Source organism: Microcebus murinus, chromosome 8 (assembly GCF_040939455.1).
Source record: "Microcebus murinus isolate Inina chromosome 8, M.murinus_Inina_mat1.0, whole genome shotgun sequence".
Classification (NCBI taxonomy): Eukaryota; Metazoa; Chordata; class Mammalia; order Primates; family Cheirogaleidae; genus Microcebus; species Microcebus murinus.
Genome location: NC_134111.1, coordinates 78,474,466 through 78,490,882, shown reverse-complemented (window position 1 = coordinate 78,490,882; position 16,417 = coordinate 78,474,466). Strand labels below are relative to the sequence as shown.

Here is a 16,417-nt window from a genome sequence, read left to right as displayed (position 1 = left end):
ATAAATACCTGTCTTTGGGAGACCTCTCTATAAGCACATTCATGTCACTTTATGTTCCTCTGTGCCACCTGTCTGGGCAAATAGACCCAGAAGTCATTCACTCTGGCCTCATGCCATCAGTTAAATTGCTGTCCTTCTTGTGGGCACCATAGACACTGATCAATATTTGTATGTGTTTGTGTGTGTGTGTGATATGGACCAGTGATCTCTTTCAGGCATCAAACCTGTTCTTTAGCTCTGTGGTTGTGCTGGCCATTTGCATGACCTGGTACCAGCTGCCCAATCTTTACGAGCTCTTTGATGGTTTTAACCTATAAGAAAACCCAGAGACGTTCCTGCAGGCCAGGCTGCCATGCCTGTAGCTATCTACGTGGCGAGCTGTCTACAACCATGGCAGGATTGCCTCGGCCCTAATTGTTGTTGAAGTGCTTCTTTAGTCCTTAGTGTTATTGTTTGGGTTTCTAAGTGGAAATGGTAGCACATTTGCAGCACATGTCCAAGAGCAGCTGACTTGCAGACAGAGCCCGCGGTTGAAAGACTGACGGCCTAGACCGCAAGCTCCATGACAGCTAGGGTCAGAGCGACAGTTTATAATGCTTTGCTCAGTGCCTGGCATACTGCAGAAGCTCCAAAAACTATCTTTATTGGGAGTGTGGAGGGAAAGTTCAAGCAGTTGTAGCAATCTAGCCAGGGACACTCTGTCTAGGGCCAGAGATGTTTAGAGTCAAAAAAGATATATAAAGAGAAATTTTAAATGGCTCAGTTTTGATGCAATAACCTCAGATTTAGAGAGGGGAAAATGGCCCCAGACTCAAAAAGTGTTAGCATGAGAGGGACCCTGTACAGATCATTTTAACTAACTTCCCTTTCATTCATAGAGGAGGAAACTGAGACGGGAGATGGTCCCATGACTTTCCCTGGGAATAACTAATTCTTGGTACACACACACACACACACACACACACACACACACACACACAGACACACTTTTTTCTTTAAAGAAATAAGCACCCAGATTGACCCATGTTCTCTTCTCCTTAATCTCTGCCTGGCAAGAGGATGCAGCCCCCATTCCTTGAACCCCAGTGCCAGCACGAATTTAGTAATTTTTCCCTCTCCTTCTCTCTCACAGGTCAGCTTCTCTTCACCTGTCCACCCTGACAGCCCAGATGCAAGGACAGGAGAGCAGTTCCCAAGGGGCCCACTCACTCTCTAGTGGCTCTTGATGGACCAGGTAGTAACGTGCAGAGAAGCCATCTTTGGCCACAGCCATGTCCGTGTGAAAGGTCAGGGAGAGGATCCCCGTCGACGAACGGAGTTCAGAGGGCGTTTTGGTTCCACAGTACTTGCCAATCAGGGGGCCAACTGGGCACGCAGGACAAAGAGAGGTCAGAGGAAACAAAAATGTCAAACTTGGTTTTCAACAAACTCGCCCTTCCCACCACCGCAGGCCATTCAGTGGAGCATCACCCTGTGCGCCTTGGCATAAAACCAAAGACCCAAAGAAGGGTTTAAGAATAAAGTCTCATATTTTTCCTGTACATTTAAAAGCACTTTTAGTTTCTAATGAAAAAGCACAAGCCACTTTCACTGGCTTCACCCTGTTGTCACAGCCCTGGGAGGCGGGCTGGAAAGGTATCATTAGGATACCTGCTCTATAGAAGAAGAGACGGAGGTCTGGAGAAGTCACGTGACTTCCTTGTTCATACTGCTTAACTCAAGTTTTCTGACTAACACTTATGCTTTTCCCAGGACATGAAATTGGTCTTCTTGCTCAGCCACCAAGTCTCCCTTACATTGGGAGAATGACTACAAAAGTGAAACATTTGTTTGCTCTTGGACACCAATACCGACCATACTCGAGATCTATGTTGGTCTTCACCTGAGAAGTACAGGTCTCACTTGGCCTTCCATGATGTACCTTTTCAACATCTAAGACTATGTTAATAATATCATAGCAATAATAATGATGATAGCAGCTAACTTATATAGATGAGGCACAGACAAGTTGAGTAACTTGTCCAAGGTTGCACGGTGGAGGCAAGTAGCAGAGCCAAGACTCGAGCCCAGTCTGGCTCAGGAGTCCTTGCATTTGGTCCTGGGGCTTGGCCACTGAATCACTTTCTTTCCTGACAACTTGGAGTGGAAAAGAATATCACCTATAGGCTTTCTCATCCTCTTCCAAGTACCTATTAATGCATAGTATCCTATCCTTTTCCAAAGAAATATGTCCAAGAAAGTAGACTGCCTTTCTGTAATTTCTCTCAAACCATCTTTGGTGAAGGAAAAGAAGAGAAAGTCATCGTGGGTCGTGCAAGAACTCTAAGGAGCTTTGAACTCTTTGTTCTGCCTTTTTATCACCACCAAAGCAATTAGCAGGCAAAGGCCCAGCCACGGAGGAACACCTCACAACGTGGCGTCACTCACCATTTGGAATGCCATCCCAGATGTCCAGCCAGTCGTACTTGCAGTCCCCCTCGCCCACCTGCAAAGGGTCATGCTCCAGGTCGAAGGTCAGGAACTGCAGGATGATCTCCATCTTGGGCTTGGCCAGGATGGTAAAGGTGCAGTCCAAGTTGTGTGGGTACTTCTCGGGAAACCCGGGGGATTCGATCGTCCCGTTGGGGCTTGTGAAGTTTTTTGAACAATCTTCAGAGCCTGCATGTAAAAGAGAACCGTGGCATCAAGAAGAAGATGCCTTTCTTTGCTGCCTCTGTCACATGGGTTATTTAAATGTTTGGGCCCAAATCCCCTTGCCCGCAAGGTTTTTGTTTCCACTGGAGTGGCTCTTGAAGCAACATGCTCTTCACATGCACGTTTCAAGCCCTCAAGCCAGTCCCCCTTTAGGACAGAAATTAGAGGGGCACAACTGGCTTGTTCTGCATATTAGAGTGAGAGGAGCAATTGAGGAATTGGGGGGTGGAGGTGGACAGAAGGGTGTATGTGAATGTGTGTGTGTGTGTGTGTGTGTGTGAGAGAGAGAGAGACAGAGAGAGAGAGAGAGAGAGAGGGAGAGAGGGAGAGAGGGAGATTCTCTTGAAAAGAGGAACAGAGTCTTCTTTCTCAATTACTCAGCTGCTCGTTCCAGAAATGTAAGTTATTTCAATCCTTAAGGAAGGCTTGCTGATTGCCAGCAGGGAAAACAATGTTACCCCTTATTTACTGCTGACCTCAACACTAGCCCCTATTGTACCACAGCCAACTAAGTGCCGCCTTCTGCCTCCAAGATCCAAGGTGCCTCAGGGGAGGGGCAAAGGGGAGCTCGGGTCTCATTCATGTCATGACTATATTAAAACGAGCTGCTCTGTAGTGGTCGGACAATTAACAATCGATGTTTTTAGCTGGTGGATCACAGCAGGGCGTTGGGGATGTTAAAGGCCGCTCCGGCAGCAAGTTTGGAAAAATGCAGCAGTGCACTGACATTTGGAAGGCTTCTGGTTCCTTTGTGGTGAGGATGGCCTTGTTTCTCTCCTGAGCTCTCGAGTCTGTTTTCTTGGGACGCAGGGAGGCATCCTGATTAAGTGCGGCACAGATTCCCATCCTGGTGTGAGCTTGGACGGCAGCAGGAGCTCGTAAGAGGGTCAGAGCCACCCTATCTCCTAACGCCTCCAGGTGGAGTCACATGAACCCGGCCACCACTTGCCAGGGCAGCGCCACTGATGGGTCCCGGGACCCAGACCCGCCAACCCATGCATACGCATAGAGCAAGAACTGGTGCAAGTTAACTTGGTGGATGCAAATGCTGGACATTTAGAGCTGATTTCATTCACTACGTTCAAATTTTAAAATAAGAAAAGGAAGCAGGATTTATGAAGAAGATAATAGAAACTCTAAGCACGAAAGAAAAAAAAAACCCACAGAAATACTTGATAAACCAAGTGTTTACTGGCAGGAAGTGTCCTCGGGGGATCGCACTGAAATGTAACTAGGTGATGTCAATACGCAGATCTTAGCCCGCAGCGATGTCTTTATCCAGGACTCCTGTAGCGGCCGAGGCGAGTCTCTTTATTGAGGGCTGCTTTCTGCAAAGCAGCGAGATGTCTGACTTGGAAAAGGTGCCATGCAAATAAGTGGGCGTGGGGGTTTACAACTTTCTTCAGCACCAGACTGGAAACTCCAGCACCTCCTACCTGAACAACCATCGCCTCCTCGCTTCTGCCTTATGCTGTGCCTTGGCAGGGTGGGGACCCGGGGCCCACGAGGGCAAGTGCTAACCTTTCCATGGGTTCTTTGGAGGCTCTGAGCATGGCGCTCTGCACCCGGTCCTTCAGAGGCATGGCAGTGGCAGGGCTGGCCCAGAGCGAGGGTTGAGCTGGAGCTGCCTCCCCAGCTTTGTTTACCATCGGGCTGCAAACTCCTGAGGGCCTCCTCAATGGCCCGGCATGATGCAATTCAGCAAAACCAGGCCAGCTGGCAGGTCTTCAGGGGGCCAAGAGGAATTTTGAAAAGGGTAGAGTTTATGGCTGCTGTGCAGCCTTCTTCATGTGGGCCACTTAGCTGAGCCTTGCACACAGCTGGGAGGAAATTAACTCTCTATTCACAACATGCTCCAGAGCTAGAAAGGGCATCCTGACATTCCTCTTAGAGTCTACGCTATTGTCATTCCCTTAGAAGCCCAGGAGAAGCCCCACCACGAGCAGTGGGGAATTTGTGGCGGAATTTTTCTTTGGTCTCACTCATAGGTGGGGCACAAGTGCTTCCAAGACGGACATCTAGCGCATCTGAGAGAGACCTGGAGAATGCGAGTGTCAGTATCCACAGTTTCCAGGGCCCTGAGCATTCAACTGGAAAGAATTTTTCAACCTTAGGTTCTTAAGGCAAAAAAAAAAAAAAAAAAAAAAAAAAGTATACATTTTGCTATATGGCTATAAATGGATATATCCTCTGGCTTATTTTGAATGAGGTGGGAAAACTTTCATCTAGTTTTATCTTTTTTTATGTAGAAAAATCCAAACTGTCTATTAAAATCATGTGTTTGTGTCTAATTTCACCATCTCACTGTGTGCATCATGGTCAAAGCATCAGAAAGGCAACTGAATATCAAATGCTGAGAAGAGATCTCAGAAAAGGAGACAATAGTTGACTCTTGGAAATATCTACCTAATCCAACATCTTTTTCTGCGATGTGTTAAAAGGATTAAAGTTTTAGAAGTAACTCAGGCAATAAATAGTCAAGTCCACTCAATGCTAAGATTGTCTATAGAAGCTGGAGATTTGGGTTACAGTGAGTGATTTCATACCAAAGGACTCTGGTATGAAAACTGCCCACTCTGTGTTTTTCTACTGTGAATTTTATAATAACTATAAGTAGAAGAAGAATCTACATATATGAAGATATTTAAAACATGGCGGATTTCTCCAAAGCTGAGCTTTCCTTGACCACAGAAGGTGAATTCTGTTCCTTAATTCAGGGGATATAGATAGTGAGCGCTCCAGGTTTTCTCTACCTGTGAATGACTCCAGAAATTTCAGTTTCAGAAATGTCACTGGGCAAACAGGAAGAAAACTTGATCTTGAACTTTGAACAAAGGAGCATCAGGGGGGAAAACAACAACATCAACAACACACACACACATTTTCCACTGATTTTGTTTCTGATGTTACTTTAAGCTTAAAAAATCCTTTTTCTGGCCAGGAGTGGTGGCTCACGCCTGTAATCCTAGCACTCTGGGAGGCCGAGGCGGGCAGATTGCTCAAGGTCAGGAGTTCGAAACCACCCTGAGCGAGACCCTGTCTCTACTAAAAATAGAAAGAAATCAATTGACCAACTAAAAATATATATACAAAAAATTAGCCGGGCATGGTGGCGCATGCCTGTAGTCCCAGCTGCTCGGGAGGCTGAGGCAGTAGGATCACTTGAGCCCAGGTGTCTGAGGTTGCTCTGAGCTAGGCTGACGCCATGCCACTCGCTCTAGCCTGGGCAACAAAGTGAGACTCTGTCTCAAAAAAAAAAAAAAAAAAAATAATCCCTTTTCTGTTCTGCTCAGGATTTGGTGATTATTGAGATCTTTTAAGTTAGTGAGTTGTCTGGGCTTACCCTTTGATATGTGGACACATAGAATCCTTTATAAACTGTTTCACTTAGGGCAGACATGAACCTTCTACTGAGGCCACCCGCCCCTGGTCAGCACCCGCATGGGGGGTTCTACAGCCGAGCCCCGCCAGGGCAATGCGCTGTTGAAGGCTTGCAAAGCCCTCTGTACTGCTATTTGCGTGTCTGTGTTTACAGTTTCCTCCTTCTTCCTCTTTATGAATCCGACTAGCAAACATAGCTGTGTTTGTTTGGATTTCTTCAGCATGTCCACCCACTCCTTTCATGTTCTGTGAATGACGTAGATTTGTGTATTTTCTCTCAGGACTGCAACAATGGAAGTGTGGGTATAGGACACGGCACCTGCAAGAACGCTTGTCTTTTTAAAAACTTCTCAGTTTTGAATTTTGCAGCCCCACACATTTCTGTGTTTTATATGGGGTTGACCTTGGTGCTGAGAGTTGCTCTTCGGGATGGGTGCGACGGCAGGCGTGCGTGGGCCCGAGAAGGCTACTGGGCTCTCACCTTCTCTCACGTTCCCGGGAGCGAGGCTGCTGTTGGCAGGGCTGTCCTCACTGTGGCAATCCCTTCCACAGGCCACCCTGATCCTTAACCCAGGAAGCCCCATTTCTCCAAGCCCAAGCCACCCAGCTTCCTTGATGAGCACAATGGTCTCTGGACAGTCCCCAGACTTGCTGTCTCATTCCAAATCCTTCTTCAGCATGTCCTCAGGACAGCAATGCTGAATTATGCTACCTTCCTGTATGTCTCATCTTTTAATAGCCTTGTATCCTTCTTTCAAATTTGCATACTGGGTACAGTGATCATTCACCTTTCCCGTGGCCTTCTGGGGACTGTGGCATCGTGCATTGTGAAATACTAAGCATGGAGGTGGGAGACCACAGGTGAGCTCTAATGGCTCTGCTCACCCTTGCTCTGATGTCCCTGGGCCAGCTCCCTGGAAGACCTTGCTGGGAGCTGTTTTCCTTTCATGCTCAGCACAGTGGAATCGAGTGACAGCTTTAGCACTAGGGACCTTGCTACCTGATAGTCTTCAGAGCCACTCAATTGCTTCCTCATTTTCATAACCACAGCACGTCAACTGCACCTTTACTTAGCACTTACTCATTCTGCCTCATAGTATAGTTTTCCTTTCAATTTCCATACACATTCGTCCAGCAACATCGACTGTGCCTGTTATGTGCTGAGGGATCACACACCTGTCTCTCCAACCAGGAGACGGCAGACACCCTGTTTTATTCCTTTCTCTTTTATTCCCCCCACTGCTGGGCGGTGGAGGGTGTTCCATCAGTGCTGGTGGCATTGACCTGCAGCTCGCACGGGCTCCAGGGAACGTGCATCAAGCTGTTTGGGGGCCTCACACCAGCTCGAGCCACCGGACACACAGACTGTCAGTCCCTGTGACCTCACCGTGGTCAGGAGCATGGAAACCCGAGGCAGACGGACCTTCCTGGGACTCGTACCCTGTGACAGCTCGGACGCCCGCTCTGGCACAACACAGCTCCCTGGGCCCACCCCGCAGCTCATGCCACGTTCTTGTTCTCAGGCAGACAAATCCGACAAATATTTAGACAGAGTGGATATAAAAAGTGCTTTCAGCAGCTACCACTTCCTTTCAAGAACTGTTTAGTGAAAAAGAAAATATATATGAATAGTTCCCCTCACACTGAACCCGACGGGCGCCGGTCTCGGGCCTCTCGATGACAAGGCTGACAGCCTCCCCTTGAACCAGACTCCATCCGTGAGTTGTAAAACTCAGGCTGCTGGAGACACACGCTCGCTCGCTCGCTCCTAGATGGAGGTGGGGATGGGGTGGGGGAGGGGAGAATGGAGGCGACACCTCCCTTAGCCTGGAGATAAGGAGCCCCATGCCTGGGAGAGGAGGAACAAACGTCTGCTGTACCCAGTTATGGAAACGTGCTTGCCCATGTTCTCCGGGACTACAGTTATCTAAGGGGGACCTAATGGAAATCAAGCAGTCAACCTAACACACGTGCAGTGTTCCATGCCTCTCTGCCATCTTTCTCATTGCTTTTCAGGTTGTCAGTTTCTTGGCACTTGGGAAGTCGGGTTATGGCTTGCCAAAGGGAATTTCTAGGAGCCTTATTTTACTTTAAGAGTTATGGTGTGACCTCATTTGGGGGGTCATGGTGAGATCTTTAAGACTCTAAGCAATGAAAAGATTATGTCCTCAGTCCCATGTATTTCCAAATAAAGGCAACATTAAACCATGAAGTAAATGGTGGGAAGTTCAACTGAGTTTTGCTTTTTCCCATGAAAATTACTTTGATTTTTAAAAATGCACAAAAATCAGATTCTTTCAAAAAGTGTTTTTCTGTTTATTTGGTGCCCCCACTCTGGCCCCTCCAGTTGGATGATAACCTGAACCTGGCTCTTCTAGGGGTGTCCCCATGCTCACCCTGAACTTCTCGCCAATCTCCACCAGATGAAACTGTGACTCTTACCACCTGTCCCAACCCACCGGGCTGCTGTCCGCCCTTCTTCTCTGCAGTGCCCAGCTCCCAGCCCCGCCCGGGGCCACACTGACCTGTCTTGAAGATCTCGTAGCGCAGGGAGAAGCCTGCTCCCTGCCGGGCGTAGTCGGAGGTGAACTTGATGTAGAGCATGGAGCCCGAGGAGATGATGGTGGGCGGGGCGATGTTCCCACAGTGCTTGCCCAGGAGGTCTGCAGATTCACTGTCCCCATCCCGAATCTCAATGAAGTCATACCTGGGTGGGGATGGCACAGACAAGAAAAGATCACTACAAGGACACGAGACAGACCATTGTCTCGCTCCAACTCATGTCTCTCTCCATTCATTTACACAATTCAGGTGTTTCGGACAGATAAAGGGCACTTATGTCTGCTTGCACAGACTGGCAAACAGAGACGCAGGAAGTTGCTGTGCTTTGTAAAAGCCACAGAGAGAATGAGCTGGAAGGCCTTATCTCCTGCCCACGTAAGAGCAGTAGCCTCATGCGCAAAACAGACATTTTTTCCCCCTTTGGTAGCACCATTTTCATTTCCATTATGATCTCTCAGAATCTCAGCCTCTCCTTCTTGCTCTGTGTCATTGCAAGACACAGAGCGCCCCTTTGAGCACCAATTTCTCCATCTGTAGGGCAAGGATCAACATATTTACTCCAGAAGGCTGGGAAGGAGATGGGATGAAAACACGTAGGGCACTAGGTACCCTGCCAGCCCCACTGGGGATGTCTCAGAGATGTTGTTTATTTTCCTGTCTCCCTCCCACTCCCGTTTCAATTTTTTTCCTGGGCCATCCTCTTTTTAATTGTTAGTGACAAAGTCTCCCCATCACCTCCTTCCCTGAGATGACTCTGCGAAGTTCACATCAGCAGTGTCTAGTCAATGCACGTTTTTTGAAAGGAATCAGCATCATATTAGATAAGGCAATAAAAACCTTTCTCCAAAAGCAGGGGCTGAGTCTCCAGGGACCCAGTGTCTACGCACACACAACTATTAGCTCAGCAAGAGGTGGAGCGGGCTGCCCTTCCGAAGCTGAGGCTGTGCTCACTTTAAGCAGAGTCAAACTGGCTGGGGGTGGGGGGAGGGCACCTCCGAGACAGCCTAGGCTAGGTTCATGGCACGGTGCACACATAATGCACAGTTTTATCTTGACAGACACACATTTTTCAGCTTCAGTATGTGCTCTGGCAATCCTCACGGTGCTGTGTTGGTGCTCCCTCTCTGGGCTCCCAGTTAATACTCCTGTCACAACTGCTTAGGTGGGAAACCTCCTTCCCACCAGCTCCCTTCAAATTGCTGGCCGCTGCACCATTATTTACTGAAACCATCCATCTCCCTCTCCCTCCCTCTCTGTTTATTTATTTTGCATCAACCTGTTACTAACACATAAGAAATCTCTTCCCTGTGGGTAAAGAGAGGGTTGGGAAGTCCCCCTTCTCTGGGATGTGCCGGCCGGCTCATGTCACCCCCAAGGTCTGGGGCTGCTGGCTGCCTGCAGAAGGGGCTGGTGTGAGCTGCGGAGGCCTCACTTCAGCCCCCAGGAGCCATATTGCTCAGCCACTTCCAAACTGTAGAGCTCTAGAGGAAGTATATGAAACAGTGGACCAGGATTAGTTCTTTCTTAGACCCCACAGGCTGGACTCCTACAGTCAAAAGAACCACAGAAGCTGGTTTAGAGTCTGGAGAAGTTAAGATAGTAGTTCCCCCCCCCCCCCCCAGGAGCTCTGCAGAGATGGCCACAGACTGAGAAGCCCATGGGAGTGGGGGAATCTGTTAGGTCTGTGATTTCAGCATAGGAGATGGTGCTGACTTTGAAAGCATGCTTATTCACGTCCAAAAAAAAAAAAAAAAAAAAAACCAACAGTGAAAAAGTGCTTAGTTCATTCTCAGGGGAAACTCCCCAGACCTTCTGGAAAACCCCTCCTTGCTATCTCCACGCTGAGGCAAGCGTTGCCGGACAGTCCTGTTCTACTGAGCGACAGTGATGCCCTGGCAGTGTCTGCAAAGGTCGCAAGGCTGTGCCACCTGTGTGCAATAATCACACGACACCGCGCTCACCTGCACGGGGAAATGGGGGAGGGGGGCCCTAGGCGGGGGAGTCTCAATTCCCAGAAGCAAACAGAGCTGGATTTGGATCCCAGCTTGGCCACTTTTTAGCTGGGTGCCCTCAGGCAAGTTAGTGAAACTTTTGAGCCTCAGAAATGGGTAAGATAAAAATAACATAGGGATATTAGAACCTTTCTCCTGGGATTATTGTGAGATTTAAATGACTGATACAAAGTGTTAGTACACAGTCTGCACTCGGCAGGCACGCTTCGTAAATGTTAACTGCGATTTCTTGTGTTCTCACCCATTTCGGAGGCGAAGGGGATGAGGCGTAGCGCAGAAGTGACTTTCTCTAAGAGAGCAAAGGTGCAGAATAAGTGGGAATGAAAATCTATTCAAACATTTTTGAAGGCATTTTGGCAAAATGTGGCAAAAGTTCATAGGCACACAGTCTTTAATCCAGCAATCCTACTGCTAGGAATTTTTTCTAAGAAAATAATCACATGATTGTGCAAAGATATATATGCATCTTTGTGCATATGTTTTAAAAAAGCATATGAAAAGTGGGAAGATAGTGTGTTTATAAATAGCATCATGTCTGAAAGTCCAACCATGTAGGGTGGGCCAATCAATTTTGGTATATTTAGAAAATGGACTATTCTGTTGCTATAGTAAATAGTGCTGCAGATCTAGATTTTTCGTTTTTACTGAAAAATGCTCGAGATATACTATTAACTTCAAAAAGTAAATTTTTTAAAAGTATGTTGAAAATACATATATTTCCTTGCATAAACATGCAGAAAAGTCTGAAAGATTACACATTAAAATATCAACAGTGGCAAGATATATGGGTGGTGCGATAATTGGTCATTTTTACTTTCTTCTTTGTTCCCTTCTATTATCTGAATTGTTTATGAGGAGCCCACATTTCTTTAATAAGCCAAAAATACATAAAAAGTTGCTTGTGTTAAGAATGTTTTTTTCAAAGTAGAAGAACTGAGAAAAATAATCCAGCTCTCATGATTTAGCAGGTGAAGAAATAAATTCATCACTGTCATCATCATCATCTGGCTCACAGAACTGGAGTGAGGACAAACTAAGACACTGTGTCAGAACCCCTAGGGTAATGCCAGGGACATGGCCTACACTCAATACAAATTGTTTTTAAAGACCACCAGATAGTTCTAGTCTTTGTGTTGCCCATTTCTTTGGGATGGACAGAGAGAGGCCCTGACACCCCACTGGCTAGTTTGGCAGAAGTGGGAGGGTTTATCTGAGTGCCTAATCTCCCACAGGGTAATTTAGGGGATTAACAGAATCAGTGATGAAGCTACTCACCAAATGCCACAGTGACAAGCCAGCCTGCCTCAATTTATTCAATGAATATCTTTTTTTTCGGTAATGCAGCCAGCAACAAATTCATCCTTACATATCTACATACATCTCTAAAAAAGGGATGCATTTTTGGAAGAGGGTCATATAATTCAATCATGTTATAAATTTTCTCTCTGAGTTTGTTAGGTAAAGGACTCGTCTGGTGAATCCTTTTGTGAAGCAAATAATCAGCTTTTACTTGAACTTCTTAGGAAAACTGGGTTTCCCTATAAGGGTTGCTTGAGGGGAAAGCAACTCAGTTATAGCTTCGTGGCCGAGCCCTGCCCCCACCCCATCCCCCAGCGCCCCCACCCCCATCCCCCACCTCCCCACCCCCATCCCCCACCGCCCCACCCCCATTCCCCACCGCCCCACCCCATCCCCCACCGCCCCCACCCCATCCCCCACCGCCCCCACCCCATCCCCCACCGCCCCACCCCCATCCTCCACGGCCCCCTGGTTTGGTTCTGCCCCGTGGACAAGCTCCACTTAACCACACGGTCCTCTGGCTAGGCTTTTTACATAAAGGACACACTCCAAATGACATGCTGACTTCATACCGAATGTCTCATTTACCTCCTGTGTGACTGACTCATTTGGGGAAATTTTTTATTATTAGGGATTTGCTACAGCTGGAGTAAATCTTCTTAGAAATTTCAGTGTTGTCAGGTTCATTTGTGAAGGGTTCGGCAGAGGCTTAGGAAGTTTGTGGCCTTGGAATAAATATGGCTTTGCATGGAGCAGCTGATATCCAGTGTTTGTTTGGTAAAGGAATCTGGGGTACAAACTCAGAGCTTACCCCCTCGCTAGCCAAGTCGGGTGACTTGAAAAGCTGCTTCTCTTAGAACATATCACTCATTCTCCGGAAGGCAACATAAACCAGCTAACCGACATATTAACTAGACTGTTTGCATTTCATTATTCATAATCTCTCTTAAATGAAAAAATTCCTTTCAAAGCTTTAACACTACCTTTTACTATTTTATTTATCCCCCCCCCCCCCAGCTGAAGTAGCCGTCTCTACTCCCGGTTCTTTTTTTTTTCCTCCCTAAAATGGTTCCCCAAGTGCCTTCTGACTTTTCTCCTCGCGGATTCTGACATCTGCCTGTCGAGCATCTGTCTGAAGAACGCTTTCTCTCCTTCCTTTCTCAGCTTCAAAGTCTTACATTTCTCTCCCCAAACCCACGTTTGGGGCTTGGGAAATCTTGACGGTAGAATTAATTTTAAGAGTCCACGGGAGAGATATGAAAAAGCAACAATCTCATCTCTTCCTCTCATCATTAGGCAAACATGAAAAGAGGCTTTCTAGTTTCCACAACTCTATCCATGCTGGACACTTCCCAGCAGGGCACGGAAGGCTGGGCTGCCCAGTGGAACTGGGGCTGGAAGATTTACCAAGCTGGGGCCCTTCTCTCCAGGCAGGATGATGTCTAGCTGCTGTCAGAGCCGACCTTTAGGGATGCCACAATTAAAACCTCTGGTGAAGGGATTTCTGTATCAAAGACAGAGTATTTAGGTTCTCTAAGTAAGAATACTATGCCCATCCTATGGGATTTGGGTCTATACATCAGAACATCTGTGCTCAAGTCCTGAAGTCATACCCTTTGTCAATCAGGCTATACCTCCTTTCACACTGCTTGGATCATAAAATGTTTGAGATTTTTTTTTTTTTATATATGGCAAGTGCTTTCTAGCCCTTGGGCCTTTGCACTTGCTCTTTCCTCAGCTTGCAATGCTCTTGCTTAGTTTTGTCCAAGGCTGGCTGTTTCTCATCCTTTAGGCCTAAGTGCCAGCATCACCTCCTCAGGGGAGCCGGCCCTGACCGCCCTATTTCAGATAGCATGCCCCTGCCACCCCAACTTCCTTTATAGCTATTTCACAGTCTGGAAAGGTCTTGTCAACATACTTATTTATTTATGATTTATCTCTTGCACCAGGCAGTAAGCACCATGAGAGCAAGGGTTGTCTTTTCACTGCTGAATTTATAAGGCTTGCTTGGTGCCTGGCACATAGGAGAACTCACTAAGTTTTTGCTAAGTGAATAAATGAATACGGGCTTTGAGGTTGGTGTTCCACGTTAAGAAGAACGCCATGCTATGATGATGCTTTCTGCGGGGTTTGCTCTGTTGGTCCATTTTACACCCTCTGCCTTTGTGCCCCGACACATTTACTGAGCTATTCTGGTTGTATCTGAAAACCAAAATGTTGCCTCGTGACTCAAAAACATGAAATATAACATTTTGAGTGGAAGAAACATCTCAAATCATGCTGACAGCATTTTCACTATTAGCGGCAAACAAATCAACTATAATTAAAATGCTGTCAAAGTGATTTGAGATTTTTCTCACACTTTCAAAGTTCCATATTTCATGAGTAGATTATCCAGGCCAGAGAATTTATCACCTCCTGGAGTGCCTTTCTTCCAGGAAGCTCAAAGACATCTACAAACACTGTCTTATTAATCCTTACATTAAAACCCGCGAGGAGAATAGGAGGAACGTGGACGGCTACCCAACAAAGGAGCTGTCTGATAAGTGAAGACGCTGCAAGGCGGGTCTGCGCAATGCTGAGGTCTCCAGTCGGTTCCCGGCCAAAGCCAGGCCACCTGCTGCTTGGGCTCAGTATGGACACCCAGGCTTTATGGAAAACTGGCGTGCTGTCAGGTTAGATCTTTTACAAAGTAAATTTCATTTTCTTGAATTTCTCCCTTTCATTGGTACCATCCATGTAGCAATAAACTGGTATATCATGAAATGTACTCACATTTTATTGAGCATGTACTATGAGCCAGGTCCTGAGTTTAGATATTATTTCATTTAATCCTCATTTAATACACACCTGTTACCATGCATTTGCAGACGCAGACACTGAGGCTCAGAGAGCTTAGGTGACTTGCCCAAGGTCACACAACGAGGACAGTGCAGAGGGAGACTTTGAACCCAGGCAATCAAGCTCCAAGGCATACATACCCCATCTCCCTCTCTTTCCCTCCTTGGGGAATAAAGATCTGAGAGCAGTGAAAACACCAAATTGCCACAGCACAATAGCATCAGCAGGTACCAGGTAGAAAGAATCCTTTTGGCCTCAGTTTTCCACAAAATGGGTATAAGGTACGAGAGAGACTTAACGAAATCTTGTTGCTCTGTTTAAACAATGTCTGCAGGACTTACCAAAATTAATAGACAAATCACTAACAGGAACAGTGAGCAGATTTAGAATTCATGGTTTTAAGACTCACCCCATAGAAATCCAGCTTGAAATGCTCAGATGGGATAACATATTAATTTTTGTAAGTGTAGTATTTTTATAAGCACATATATTCATTTGTGAACATATGGCCCATTGAGTGAGAAAACAGCAGCCTGTGTATTTATAAGCTCTTAAAGTAACATATTCTAAAATATGGTAGGGTCCACACATGAGTTTCAGTGGGTTGGCATACGAACCCCTGCAGTCATGTGCTGAAACTTCGTGTGCTTGTGTGTAGGCACATTTTGCTAGGGAATGGGTCTGTGACAAAAGAAATCTTAAAATACTGTTACACAAAAACGTATCCGTCTGAGTAGTGTTGTATACACTGTACACTTAGTGTACGGGCCTTGTGGATTGACCCAGCTGGTTTCTGTCACTTGCTAGTGCTGTGACTATAGGCAAAGTACTTAACCTGAGTCTCAGTCTTCATCTATAAAAGGGACACCATAACAGTCCCCACCCCTTGGGATTGTGGCAGGATTGCGAAGGGAGACACAGGCCCAGCACAGTGTGGGTGTGTTAGAAAACACATGAGAAACACTAGTGATTTTTCTTATGATCACTGTTTGACGAAATGGGATGGTGGGCTTGGAGGAGAACACACACGTGATGCTCTGAGCACCAGACATGAGAAGATGAAATTAACAGCCATAGTTAGAGACAGTCTCAGTGCCCCCAACCTTGGGGCTAGGTTTCTAAAAAGGCCTCTGTACACACACAAATCCACCAACAGTGCTTCAGTCACTTGAGTTTTTGTTTCAATCTCATGTTGCTGAGTCCAGGCTCAGATGGGTTCGAAACCACCCCTCTTCCATTTGCTGTGTCTTGAACAGCAAGGTACTGAACTCCCCCTACAGGTGGGCGAGTTAATGCAGCCATCCTGGTTTCATGGAAGACCATTTTCCCACTGACCTGGCATGGGGGTGGGGGTCTGCAGTCCCCCACTGCAGGGGGGGTCCTGTGGCCCAGTCCCTAACAGGCCATGGGCCTGGTAGTGGTCCGGACCCCCCGGACGTGGACCTCAGAGTTAACACACATCAATAGCTCAGCATGTTAGGTAGGGATGAGGGTACACAAGTGTCAGGGCAGGCAGTTAGACATGCACGTGGCAGGGAAGGAGATAGGGGGATGTGGTCAATGGCCAAGGGTCAGGGCCAATAAAAAAAAACAGAGAAAAGAAACCACAACAGCAGGAACTTGAGGTT

At 46.9% G+C, this 16,417-nt stretch overlaps 1 protein-coding gene across 6 annotated transcripts in view; it reads right to left on the bottom strand.

Annotated features, from left to right (window-relative positions):
* Positions 1-16,417, bottom strand: part of NRP2 (neuropilin 2) — a 114,650-nt gene that overhangs the window by 72,222 nt on the left and 26,011 nt on the right. For all 6 annotated transcript variants that reach the window (XM_012738898.3, XM_012738900.3, XM_012738901.3 and 3 more), the window contains exons 3-5: positions 8,601-8,782; positions 2,428-2,658; positions 1,210-1,365 (exon numbers count right to left, since the gene is read on the bottom strand). In XM_012738898.3, the coding sequence (XP_012594352.1) occupies positions 1,210-1,365; positions 2,428-2,658; positions 8,601-8,782 (569 nt within the window). The remainder of the gene's footprint in view (positions 1-1,209; positions 1,366-2,427; positions 2,659-8,600; positions 8,783-16,417) is intronic.